Here is a 14,162-nt window from a genome sequence, read left to right as displayed (position 1 = left end):
TTCAGTCCGTTACAATATCAGGGTTGCAGGCTTGATATTTATTTTATGATCATTAATAAGCCCCTCATGAACACAGCGGTGGTTGATGAGTTAATTTTAAACTCCTGCTCTGCTCGTTATTTTAATAATGGAACCGAAACGCACAGAATTGCGCAACACCTTGTTGAAACAATAATCACTGAGATTATTATTGTTGTTGGGTCATTAATTTGAACACGTTTTGTTGATTTTTTTGTTGTTGTTCTTTAATAAAGTTATGAACGTTTTGATAAGCCAATCAGATGAGGACCTGCTGGTCTCAGCCTCCTGGCGGCGTTCAGTTTGTCACCTAATGCTGAGATCGACTCAAAACCTTCCGCGATCGACGTTTTGCACCGCTGCTCTAGTAAAGCATTAAGAGTTCAGAAACAATATGAAATGGGGAAAAAAGTATCAGTCACGGCTGCACAGTGAACCTGTTGATTCTTTACAGCAGACAGCCGCTCCCCTCTCTTGCAGGTACTCCGTACCCCCTCTAAATCTTTTAGGGGTATGCAGTACCCGACCGTACCCCCTTACTTTCACCCCTGGTTGTGTGTAATTCCACAATACTGTGGAATTGTAGCCTTACAATACTCACCAGGCAGCCATTCATCAAACAATAACTGATACAGACCGAGAGCTGTTTTTCTAATTTCTGAATTTCTGATAATCAGGTGGTGCCCCAACTTGGTAAATTTGATTAAAGTTACCAGCTTTACAAATAATTGTTCTTGACAGTCAATGGGACTGTCAAACTTTTAGCCAAACTACTTTGGCTAAAAGCCAAACTACACCTTCTTGGACAGCAGTCTAAAAGAACTCATTATAGTTCATGTCCTTTATAACAAAATGTAGATAAATGTAGATAAAGAATCTTTAACAGCATTGGCACATTTGTTGAGCTAGGAATGTGCTTATTTGATCCAAACACTGTGAATGTGTTTCTGATCTTAGCTCTGTTTATTTGCAGGGTATCAGAGGTATTCAAGTTAAAGCTGGATAACTGCTTTCAGTGCACATGGATGTTTTAATTGTTACATATTGATGTAACAATTAAATGGGATTTTGGAGTTGAAAGACCTTTCAGTGTGTCAGATCTCAATAAAGTCACACTTCACTGATCTAAATTAGTGCATAAATTCAGGGACAGTGCCATCTACTGGTCAGAGTTGGTAATGATGCATTTACCAGCCTAATGCATTAATTCTTGAATACTGAAGAAAACACATTAAACACTCATGTTCATGTTTTCAAAACTACCTTTGGCAACCTTTAGAACAATTGCTAAACAGAGCCAAGCCCTGTTGAAAAATTCAATCTAAAATATAATAATTCAGAAACTATTCAAACACAGATTTGAACATCTAATGACAGATTTTATATAGTTTCAGCTGCAGAAGGTAACACATTGAAAACCACATGATTAATGATACTTTACATCATTAAACAGCTGATTACTAAATGAATCTTGCCTTGTCTGAAAATCCTTTAATTGATCCAATAAATCTAATGTATTACAGTGTGCCTGTCCATGTGTTGTCCTGGAGTATGATATATGTAGCAACTTTTCTCAGAGAAAAAGATGATTTCCAGCTGATGGCTCACAATGTAATATTTCCACTCTACAAATACCAATAATTATCTGTGGAATTACCTGCACATTTTTTAGCATTGGAACAAATATTTATAGTGCTTATATAAACATGTATGATGCACTGAAGAATATTTTAAAAGTTTTCATTAGCAAATGGATGAAATTTATAGTAAAACTTATTAAATTTAATAACTTATGCAATTCACACTGGTATTCTGAATTTCAACTTTTGGACCAATTCAATACTGTTCATTTCTACCTCTTGGCATGGTGTTCCATCATGGTAGAAATCCATAAACAATCATCAAATTGTTGCTGGATTGTTGGAAGAAGTTGCTTTTGCAGGATGATGTGATCCCTCTCAGTGTCTTTGAGTAGAAGTGGGTGCAAGCCCATCACCTTAGATAAAAAGGAACGTCTCACATGGATCAGATAAGGATCAATCAGTCAATCAATTAATCAAATTTTATTTGTATATCACATTTCAGCAGCAAGGCATTTCAAAGTGCTTTACATCAATAAACACAAAAACACAGAGTCATGCAACATTGAATCAACAATCAAAAACATTAAATTTCCTGCCAAGTTGAAGTTCTGTCTTTATGGGTACATCACATAAAAAAGGGGGGTGGGAGGACTCCCCTTTTCAACACTGGGGGAAGACACTAAACCCTCATCCCTTTTCTTCCTAGTGCTTGAACCTGGGTTGGGATTCAAATCCCAATTGTTGTTTATGTTCCATAAGCAACTCTAAACAGGTGGGTTTTAAGTTGAGGTTTAAAGGCAGCTGTTTTACAGTTTTCTGGAAATTTGTTCCAAATTTATGGTGCATAGAAGCTGAATGCTGCTTCTCCTCGTTTGGTTCTGGTTCTGGGGATGCAGAGCAGAATCAGAACCAGAAGATCTGAGGGGTCTAGACGGTTGGTACAGCAAAAGCAGATCTTTAAGGTATTGTGGTGCTAAACCGTTCAGTGATTTATAAACTATTACTAAAGTCTATTCTTTGAGCTACGGGGAGCCAGTGTAGGGACTTTAATACTGGTGTTATGTGCTCCTTCTTCCTGGTTTTAGTGAGAATGCGAGCAGCAGCTTCTGGATCAGCTGCAGCTGTTTGTTTGATTTATTAGTCAGACCTGTGAAGACGCGGTTGCAGTAATCAATGCGGCTAAAGATAAATGCATGGATGAGTTTCTCTAGATCTGGCATCCTGCATGTTTTAGTTCTCTCCCTGGTGGTAGTAACAACCTCCTCAGCTTGTCAATGCTCTCCTTAGGCCTCTAATGAACCATCATTTGATCCAGGTGCGTTAATCCAGGGAGAGAACTAAAACATGCAGGATGCCAGACCTCAAGGACCGACTTTGGACACTCCTGCTCTAGATCGCTCCTCTTTAGGTCCAAAAATAATAACTTCAGTTTTGTTTCTGTTCAGCTGGAGAAAGTTTTGACACATCCACACATTTATCTGTTCTAAGCATCTGTTCAGTGATTGGATGGGTTCAGAGTCACCTGGTGACATCGTGATGTAGAGCTGTGTATCATCTGCATAGTTATGGTAGCTGATCTTATTTCCTGTTATAACCTGAGCCAGTGGGAGCATATAAATATTGAATTAGAGGGGTCCTAGGATTGAACCTTGGGACCTTTGACCTCTCTGATCAGAAGTTTCCGATTGAAACAAAGAAATCCCTGTTCTTTATGTAAGATTCAAACCAGTTGGACCGGAGAGTCCGACTCGACTCTCCAGTCGATTCAGTAAAATGTTGTGGTCAACAGTGTCGAAAGCTCCACTGAGGTCCAACAGAACCAGCACTGTGGTTCTCCCACAGTCTGTATTTATATGGATGTCATTGAACACTTTTACAAGGGCCGTCTCCGTGCTGTGGTGAGACCGGAAACCAGACTGGAAGGAGTCAAAGAGGTTTGTTATCATTAGGAAGTTATTTAATTGTTTAAACAGCTTTTTCAATAACTTTGCTGATGAATGGGAGGTCAGAGGTCAGCCTGTAATTCTCCAGTAGTGATTTGTCCAGATTGTTCTTATTTACCAGTGGTTTGATAACTGCTGTTTTCAAAGCCTGGGTGAGAACATCTGATGAGAGTGATGAGTTTACATTTGGTTCAGATCATTAATGACAGGCAGGACTTTCTTAAAGAAATGTGTGGATAGGACATCCAGACACCAGGAACTTGAGCTTAATTGACTTATAATTTCTTCTATGGTTTTATAATTAAGTAATTAAACTGGTCATTTTTCCTGTACTTGTTTTGTGTGGGCAGAGTGTAGGTACTGGCTTTAGAGTGGATGTGCAGATTAATCCTATCTCTTGAATTTTCTCTGAAAATAAGCTGGAAAACTTGTTGCAGGCGGGATTAGATAACGTGGTAACGTCATAGGAGGGTTTGTGAGCCTGTCAACAGTAGCAAATAAAGCTCGAGCATTGTTAATGTTTTTGTTTATGACATCTGCAAAGAAAACCTCTCTTGCATGTTTTAGTGTTGAGTGATCGTTACATCGTCTTTCTTTATAAATTTCATAATAAGCATGAAGTTGAGCTTTACGCCATTTCTGTTCAGCCCTGCAGCGGAGTTGTCTTGCAGATTGAACTGTTTGTGCATTTCTCCATGGGGATTTCTTCCTACCAGACACAACCTTCACTTTAATGGGGGCAATGTAATCAATGATAACTGAAACTTTAGACTGAAAATCATCTATCAACTTATCTACATCATTACAGCTTAAGGGCAAGGAAGGAGAGTAGATTTGATGAAAAATTTCTGCTGTGTTTTCTGGGGGAGAACGTTTTGTCCAAGTGGGTTAACAGATAAAGAACTGTCAAAGATAAAAGCAAAGTGATCCGACAGGCGACATCAGTTACAGAGACATTGGAAATATTCACACCCTTACTGGTAACCAGGTTATAACCTGGTTATAACCAGGTGCTTCTGGATTGGATGGAACAACATAATCAATCAATCAATCTTGTTATAATAAAGCACCCTTCATACTAAAATCAGCTCAAAGTGCTGTACAGATCAATAAAAACAATTACCCACCCCAACCCCACATGGAAAAACACACAACTGCATGGAAAATGCAGTCCACATGGGTTCATAAGGCAACTCTGCAAGATAAGATAGTGCAAGACCATTAAGATATTTAAAAACCTTGGGGTTGCTGTGGTGGCGCAGGGGCAAAGCACAACCCACTGCCATAAGGCCTTGGTCCTTATGGCGGTGGTCACAGGTTTGATTCCCGGCCTGGTGACATATGCCGCATGTCTTCCCCGTCTCTGATTACCCTCTTTCCTGTTGAAATACTTTCAAATAAAGACCACTAGAGCCCACAAAACCTTTAAAATAAAAAGATATTTAAAAACAAGTAAAAGAATCTTAAAATCAACATGAGTCTTTGGCTGGGTTCACACTGCACCCCAAAGTGACCCAATTCAGGTTTTTTGTTTGCCAACAACAGACATCTGATTTTTTTTCGAATGTGACCACTTGGATAACTATCCAATCTTTTCAAACATGACATGAATCTTAACGGCTATGTTGAATTCCTCCAAACTGAACGTCACTGACACTCAACAAATGTCCCTATTCTGCATTGTGATATGTGCGAGCGGGAAGAAAAACAACCATGGCAGACCGTCATGAGGATCAAGTTGTTACTGTGCTGGCTCCGGTCAGACAACAGTTTGACTGCCCCAGCCCAGCCCGCGACTGGGCTGGGGTGTGGCCGGACGATGGTCACCCTTCTCCGTTCGCGCACATTCCTGCAGCTTTTCATGAGACAACACTAACAAAATGACACTTTTATTTTGCGTGGCCACCATTATTTACCAAAATTGCCTTAATTGTCCTGGGCATGGAGTTCACCAGAGCTTCACAGGTTGCCATTGGAATGCTTTTCCACTCCTCCATGATGACATCATGGAGGATGTTCAAGACTTTCCCCTCTTCCACCTTTCGCTTGAGGATGCCCCAAACATGTTCTATTGGGTCAAACATGATGGTCTGGAGACATGCTTGGCCAGTCCATCACCTTCACCCTCAGCCTCTTCAATAAAGCAGTGGTCATCTTAGAGGTGTGTTTGGGGTCATTATCATGCTGGAACGCTGGCCTGCGACCCATTTTCCAGAGGGAGGGGATCATGCTCTGTTTCTCTATTTCACGGTACAGATTACAGAGTTCAAGACATGCAACTCCCCAACACTTGCTGGACTCATGCAGCCCCCAGACCATGGCATTCCCACCACCATCACACACGTATCTTTGTACTCCTCACCTGATTGCAGCCACGCATGCTGGAGACCATCTGAACCAAACAAATTACCGTATTTTCCGCACTATAAGGTGCACCGGATTATAAGGCGAACCTTCAATGAATTGCCTATTTTAAAACTTTTTTCATATATAAGGCGCATAGAATAGACGCTACAGTAGAGGCTGGAGTTATATACATCCACTAGATGGAGCTGCACTAAAGAGAATATCAACAGAACAGTCCAACTCCGGTTGGCGAGGAGAGCCTTCCGCGACTGGGCCGGGGCGTGGCCGGACGATGGTGACCCTTCTCCGTTGGCACACAGCATGTTCATGGAGAACGTGGTGCTAAGTGACCTGCAGGCGACCTGATTCTAGACGGTTGGTAGGTAGGTTTATTAACATACCAGCATTCTGACAGCTATCCCAGCATGCACCGTGCGCTTCTTCTTCTACGGGCGAAAATGAAGTTGGCTGATGCTTACCGTAGTTGCTAGACCTGTTGTGGTCCATATATAAGACGCACCGGATTATAAGGCGCACTGTCGGCTTTTGAGGAAATTGAAGGTTTTTAGGTGCACCTTATAGTGCGGAAAATATGGTAATCTTGGTCTCATCAGACCACAGGACCTGGTTCCATGTATTTTGTTGACATGTCTTCAGCAAACTATTTGCGGGCTTTCTTGTGTACAGACTTCAGAAGAGGCTTCCTTCTGCAGTGACAGCCATGCAGTTTAAGTTGTAGTGTGTGGCCTATGGCCTGAACACTGACAGGCTTACCTACAGACAGGCTGACCTCCCACCTCTTCAATCTCTGCAGCAATGCTGACAGCACTCCTGCACTTATCTTGTACATTCACTGACCTTCTTTGGTTGACCAACGTGAAGTCTATTCTGAGTGGACCCTACTCTTTAGAAAGCTGAATGATCTTTGCCACTGTGCTGCAGCTCATTTCAGGGTGTTAGCAATCCTCTTGTAACCTCGGCCATGTTTATGTAGGAACAATTCATCTTTTAAGATCCTCAGAGAGTTCTTTGCCATGAGGTGCCATGTTGGAACTTTCAGTGATCAGTATGAGACGGTGTGAGAGCTGTACTAGAAAACTGAACATACCTGCTCCCTATACACACCTTAGATCTAAGGTGTTACTCCAAAATGTCCACATGACATTTTGGAGGGAAAATGACAAGCAGTGTTCAATTTGGACATTTAGGGGAGTAGTCTCATAGGGTGTCTAAACTGCCGGCACTTTTTTTGCCAGCAGTTTAGACATTAATGGCTGTATATAGAGTTATTGAGGGAAGAATAAATTTACACTGTTATATAAGCTGCACACAGATTACTTTTCATTGTGTCAAAGTGTCATTTTGTCAGTGTTGTCCCATGAAAAGATATACTTAAATATCTGCAGAAATGTGAGTCTCCATGCTGTATGTCCATGGAGACTTGTTTCTATGAGACATGCCTTTCACTTTAATGGGAGCAATGGAATAATGATCGCTTCCATTCTAAAATTTTAGGTATTTAAAAGTAAAGGTAATTTTATTTATTTAGCACATTTTCAGCAACAATGCAATACAAAGTGCTCTACATGAATTCAAAGGAAATACAAACAAAATAACAAACCAAAGGAAAGAGCAAAAGAAAAAGCTAATAATGTTGATCCAAAGTAAATAAACTAGATACTCCTATTCAAGGTTGGTAGATAAGTATAAGTAAGTATCCTCTGATCTAATTCCTTTTCTGGTTTTTAAGAATAAGAGACTAAAAAGTAGTTCCTAAGGTAGTTTTTCTGGATTCCAAGTTTTGGGTTGCTAAGTAAGTGTAAGTAAGTATCCTCTTACTTACACGTATTATCCTCTGGGTTGCTAGATAAGTAAGTATAAGTAAATACTCTGGACTTTCTAAGCATGCCCTAAATTTGTAAAAGTAAAAAGTTTCTAAGTAATAATAAAAACTAAATTCTGGAAGAATTTTTTCTGGATTCAAAGTTTGTTCTAATTACTTTTCTGGGTGGCAATAATTGGAGTCTCTGCATAATAATCTAAAAATTAATCTAAAAATTGGTCTAAATAGTGAGTACTCTACATTTTCTAAAAAATAAGCTAAAGAGACTAAACGAGAGTCTCTGGATTCCAAGTTTGTTGTAATTCCTTTTCTGGGTTAAAAGTGAGTACTCCACAGTTTCTAACAGAATAAAATAAAAAGAGGAAAGGACACATTAAGGCAAATGGCAACACTCAGACAAAACAAAGGGCAAAACAAAGACATGAGTGAAGGCGGTGACGGGCCATGAAATCACGTTGCTCAGCCTCCTGGCAGAAGTCCGATAAAGGTGTTTGTTATCAAGGCATGATGTCCTTGGGAGCGCTCAGCTCCACAGCTCCATGGAAACAGGAGGGGGTGAGGAGGGAAGGAGCGTTGAGTTTACATATCTTCAAGGAGATTAGAGATACGCAGCCCTTCAAAGGCCACATGGGGAAAGCCAATTCATAAACAGAATGTCTTAGGTCGGGAAGATTATAAATTTCAATCTTCCCTAAAGTCTCTCCGATACATCTCAGTTCCCAATCATCCAAATTAGTTTGGTCGTTCCACTGAACCGACTTGCATCTCTGTCCACACCAACAGTCCGAGTGTTCGCTAGTTTGACCAAGTCTCATAAATTTATCGATAATCCAGGTATCCGTAAACTCCAAACAGCAGAAATCCTGTTATCATGAATAAATCCAGGGTGAATCCGCCGGGTGTGTCCACGTAGGACAAGAGGGCTTTTATAAAAGTTACATACTTTCATATCGCCCACCCTCTTTCACTGGGAAACGACTCTTATTCCCACAACTCATAATGTCTTCATCTGTCTAAAAGTTAAAGACTTTGAGTTTTGTAATGAGCTGTTTTTTTTTTTATTTTTGCTATTTTTTTGAGCTGGATGTGCATCAGCAACCTTATCTTTACTTGCAAAGTAAAGTCCATGAGGCAGTGTTTCAGTAGTGTCACAAATGGTCAATAAGAACTAGGTGGTGGTGTTGGATGCAGGACGCTTCCCCTGCCTTATTTTTGTCTGTTCTCTGACAGCGGAGCGGCTTGTTTTTGGACCTTCTCAGCAGAAGTATATGTCAGTCATCAGTAGGTGGTATCCTGGTCTTGGTGACCATTCTTGGACATGTGACCGGCCAGCAGAGTGTCAGTGTTCAGTTAGCTGGAAACAACACTGAAGCTGTCCAAGGTACAAAGGTTTCTGTGTGAAGGATGCACTACTTACTATTTGCATTCATTGTCTCCTAGCTTACCTCTTTAGCATGAAAGGTAATGTTGATGTTGCATTGAGTTCTATCCCCTTCACCTCCAACCAGCCTCTAATTCATTCTTCTCCATTTGACTGTGTGTGAGCCATGCCTCAAACTGTGAGCTTCCCTTCCTGAACATGATTATCATCAGTGCTCTCATAAAGCTCAAAATTCCAACTTGTGTTTCAGTTCACCATTTACAACAAACAGTAACTTTCTTGGATGTGTCTTTTGCAGCCCGTAAGCAGGAGATCATCAAAGTGACAGAGCAGCTGATTGAGGCCATCAACAACGGAGACTTTGAGGCCTACACGTGAGTTCAGCTAGCTTCATACGTCTCTACATGTGTTTCTGTAACTTTCTCTCTTCAGGCAACTCTAATGTGATTGTCTGTTTCAGGAAGATTTGTGACCCTGGTCTCACATCATTTGAACCTGAGGCTTTGGGAAACCTGGTCGAAGGCACAGAGTTCCACCGCTTCTATTTTGAAAACGGTAAAGATTTTCTGGAAATTCTGGGGTCAAAGTTCAAGGTTTCTTGTTGGAAAGCCAATTCAAAAATACACGCACACACTTGGTTGGTAATATACTCTTTTTTTTTCTTGTTACTCATATAATATGTTTTCTTATTTTTCTGGTTTTCTGATATTGGGAGATTTAAATGTTTGCATGTTGATGTGAGGGGCAGGAAATCATAAATTCTTGCATCTTATGCTCCTTTTGAAGCAAATTGGCATGTCAGGTGGCATGATTATTTCCTATATTTTTCTGTTTTTACTTTTTATTGTCTGTTCAAAATAAATGAGTCTGCATTCTAGCTTCTATTTTTCTATATTTATTTTGTTTAGGTTGGTAATACAGGAGACCCCTGGAATTTACGGCCAGTTGTTGAACACAACAACTGGCCGTAAATAGCTAAAATCTGGAAATATTTGAGACCCCCTCTATAAACTCCTATGACTGCCTATTTTAATAGTTCAAACAACAAATAATATATCATACACTGATATGCATAATGGAAACAGTCTATCTACATTAGCGGCTCTTTGAAGTTACAATCAATAAATGGATTGAATGCTTTGCAAACGGCAGCCAATCGCATGCCACGTAGCATTTTGTCATTGTATTTCAATGACCCAAGCTCCATGCTCTATAAAAATAGGTGAATCCATGACTACTGAGCAGCAAATAAACAATTATCCATTGCTGTAGGCAGAAACCTCTAGTAGATTGAGCTTTTATGAAAGTAAGTGTGCAGAAGAGGAGATAAATTCATGTAGCTGTGAAATGAAAAGCTGGTCAGACATGGACATCCAGTAAAAAACTGATTTTTTAGGTATCCGAAGAATACCTCAAAAATCTTTCACAAGTCAAGTTTTTGCGCGGTCTACAATCACCGGCCACTTTATTAGGTACACCTTGCTAGTAGGACCCCCATCAGAACTGTCTTTAGTTAATCCTTTGTAGATTCAACAAGGTTCTGAAAACATCCCTCAGACTCTGGTCCATATTGATATGATAGCATCATGCAGTTACTGCAGATTTGTCAGCTGCACATCCATGATGAAAATCTCCCGTTCCACCACATCTGGTGACTGTGGAAGCCATTTGAGTTCAGTGAACTAATTGTCGTGTTCAAGAAACCAGTCTGAGATGGTTCACAGTTCATATCATAGCACAGTATCCTGCTGAATGTAGCCATCAGAAGATCAGAACACTGTGGTAATAAAGGGATGGAGATACTTTATTACCACAGTACTCAGGTAGGCCGTGGTATTGACACTTTGGGTCCATCAGTCAGTTGGTAGTAATGGACCCAAAGTGTGCCAGGAAAATGTCCCCCCACAGCATCACACCACCACTACCAGCCTGAACTGTTGATACAAGGCATGATGCATCCATGCTTTCATGATGTTGACACCAAATTCTGACCCTATTATCCGAATGTTGCAGCAGAATTCGAGATTCATCAGACCAGGCAACGTTTTTCCAATCTTCCATTGTCCAATTGTGGTGAGCCTGTGCGAATTGTAGCCTCAGTGGCCGGGCACACATATTGTCCATTCACAGATGCTCTTCTCGGTTGTAACGAGTGGCAACTTGAGTTACTGTTGCTGTTCTATCAGCTCGAACCAGTCTGGCCATTCTCCTCTGACCTGTGACATCAACAAGGCATTTGCGTCCACAGAACTAAACCCTAGAGATGGTTGTGCGTGAAAATCTCAGTAAATCAGTAGTTTCTGAAATATTCAGAAACTGAGTTGTTGGTGTCTGGCCATGTCTACTTGCCTAAAGGTTGGGTTATCTGGTTGCTGTCATGTGATTGGCTGATTCAACATTTGCGTTAATGAGCAGTTGGACCTAATAGCGTGGCCGGTGAGTGTATATGCTGCTAATATGTGTTTGCATACCATTTCGTATAAAAAGTATTGATACACTTTAAATTATTCAATAGTTATATTGTTTCCTTTGCTCAGGTATTACAACATCTTTTTCTGTGCATGCTGATGACCCAAAACAAGTATTTCTGTATAACTGCATGAACACGGCCCACTAAAAGTACGCTGTGGCACATATCACATCATTCATGGTAATATGGGTATAAAACTCCTGCTCTGGAAAATGAACTTTATTGTGAAATGCTAATTTCATGGCCTGCCCAACTTATTCAAGTGGTAAAAGTGAAGGCAAACATGGCTGAACTGCCATAAAAAGAAAGACCTGGTCAGCTGGTTTACAGTCTGGACTGGACCGAATTTCACAGAATTAGCTTCCATCTGTAGTGCTACTGCAGCTTCTGTACCCTTTGTTATCTGGTTACTCGGAGTTCAGCGTCGGGTTGAAGACTGGATGTTCATATTTGCATTTTCAAATTTTCTGATGAAAAGTCTACCTGCATTTTATCCAATCTCAGATCTCCATTTTATCACATCACTGCTCAAAAATTAAGATCGCCTGTATGTTCATCGGTGTTCTCAGGGGTCCCGGTTGGTTTTCTTTTGTTCTCCGCAGCTCTGTCTAAGGGGAAACTGCCCATCCACACCATCCTGCTGAACCCCCACGTCCACCTGATCGGGGACGAGGCGGCCTGCATTGCCTACATCCGCCTCACACAGTACATCGACAGCAACGGCATGCCGCGTACCATGCAGTCCGAGGAGACCCGCATCTGGCACCGCCGTGATAGCAAGTGGCAGAACATCCACTTCCACCGCTCCGGCTCACTCACCGTCCCCACCAAGTACGATCAACCCCAAAGCACAACCATATGGTGAAGAATCAAGTGAAACCATGTTTTATCTAACGGTCATGTGACCTGTGTTGCAGTTGAGTTCTTGGACCACAAACAGCCTCCAGCAAGACAGCTGACCAAACCCCACCCACCATGTGGACACAACATCCCAAAGCCAATCCTTGCTATCCTTTGCTAATGCTCCCCCCTCAGTGTGTTGTTTACATATTGTAGCTGCTGCTGCACTCATGTTAAAAAGTCAACAAATTAATCAAGGGATTTATGATTTTGTAGTGAGAATGTGTGCTGTTGTTATTACCTGAGCTTCGGTTTCACCCCTTTTAGGATCTGTATGTTTTAACAGGAGTGCTTTCAGGTGCTGCCTGGTTATTTTTATAGGCTGTGTTAAGATGTGAAACTTTATCATTTTTTTAGCATTCCATGTATATATTATGAAACGCTGAGGCACAATGACCAAAATGTCACACACTGTACCTCCTTCTTGCTCATGTATCTTTTCAGTACTGCCATCTATTATGTTCAGACTCATGTTTGCTTTGTTTTGTTTTGATAAGTTTCAGTGATTAATCCATTTTTTCATTGAAAATCCATTCAGCTCTCTGGTTTGCTAGTGCCACCAAGAGTATTAGGTGTTTAAAAGGAAAGTCAAGTAAAACCTGATATTTTGTCAGCTTCAACTTGTGTAGGGGGAGCCTGTTCTGTGAGAATGTAAGCGGACATGGAATTTCTAGAGTCTTACATATTCTCATACATGCCACAGCTCTTGATGAAAATTTTCTCTGTTCGAATTTGTTACATTTTATATTGTGATATTGATGCATGTTCCTCTTGATAACTTCCTCTTTTAGGCTTCGGTTTTTGTGATTCCCACTGTTTGCCCACCTGGTCCAAAGTACAAGTTCATGACAACTTTTGGTTAAGGTCTTCACTCATCATTTAGTTATTCATTTAATGGGAAATGAGTATCATCACCAGTGCTCTCATTATGCTTAATTCTTGTCATGCCATGGGATTAAAGGGAAATGGGCTCAAAATGTGAGGTGTTCAGGGCCTTTGATCATTTTCTTCATTTTTGGATTTTTTTTTTTTTGTCTATACAGCTTCAAGGAGATATTTGGTATAATCACGTCACGCGTTCTACAATATACTGATGGGCCAAGCCTATCAAATAAAATGTCATTTAGACGAAATATGCATTTTTTAATCAATTTAAGTGTTTGTATTTACTATTCAAACCCACCTGCAGATATTGCTGGGTTTCAGACAGTTATGTGGTTTATAACTAACTATGATCCACTTTCCAATATGGGCTCAACCTTTGACCTAGTTATTTTGGTTTAGAGTTAAATATTTAGCCTCGGATGACGTGTGAAATTCAGATGGAGGTCCAGAAGTGGATTTCTTCAATTCAAAACAGAGCAAAATGGATCACAGCGAGTACAACAATACTCTAAATGGGCTTGCACACATTGAGAAAAAATATGTGTATATTTAGGATATGATCATAAATATCATATCCATATAATATCAGATTATAAGAGACTTATCTTATAATCTTAAGGATTTACCTGGTGTCGAGATGATCCACATAACTATCTGGAGCTGCAAACCTCATATATGATGAGCTGGGTGAAAGTTTTCAAAAGCCTGGAGAATAGCATTCTAGTTTCAGGTTAGGTCAACCATTTCTGCCTGGTGAGTTGTGCTATTTTAAGTAATTAGTCTATATAATGAT

The 14,162-nt window shown here is 40.4% G+C and overlaps 1 protein-coding gene across 4 annotated transcripts in view; it reads left to right on the top strand.

The window, feature by feature from the left end:
* camk2d1 (calcium/calmodulin-dependent protein kinase (CaM kinase) II delta 1) overlaps positions 1-13,617 on the top strand; it is a 117,686-nt gene extending 104,069 nt beyond the window's left edge. For 3 of the 4 annotated variants that reach the window (XM_088015985.1, XM_088015986.1, XM_088015984.1), the window contains 4 exons: positions 9,413-9,488; positions 9,575-9,669; positions 12,187-12,415; positions 12,502-13,617. In XM_088015985.1, coding sequence (XP_087872111.1) covers positions 9,413-9,488; positions 9,575-9,669; positions 12,187-12,415; positions 12,502-12,505 — 404 coding nt within the window. In that variant the 3' untranslated portion in view covers positions 12,506-13,617. The remainder of the gene's footprint in view (positions 1-9,412; positions 9,489-9,574; positions 9,670-12,186; positions 12,416-12,501) is intronic. The other variant, XR_015766206.1, reaches the window with a different exon arrangement.
* Positions 13,618-14,162: the final 545 nt, after the last annotated feature.

Source organism: Poecilia mexicana, unplaced genomic scaffold, assembly GCF_051168715.1.
Source record: "Poecilia mexicana isolate PSO_F unplaced genomic scaffold, ASM5116871v1 scaffold_18, whole genome shotgun sequence".
NCBI lineage: Eukaryota > Metazoa > Chordata > Actinopteri > Cyprinodontiformes > Poeciliidae > Poecilia > Poecilia mexicana.
Note: the sequence above shows the minus strand (reverse complement) of the source record. Positions and strands in the feature narration are given on the sequence as shown.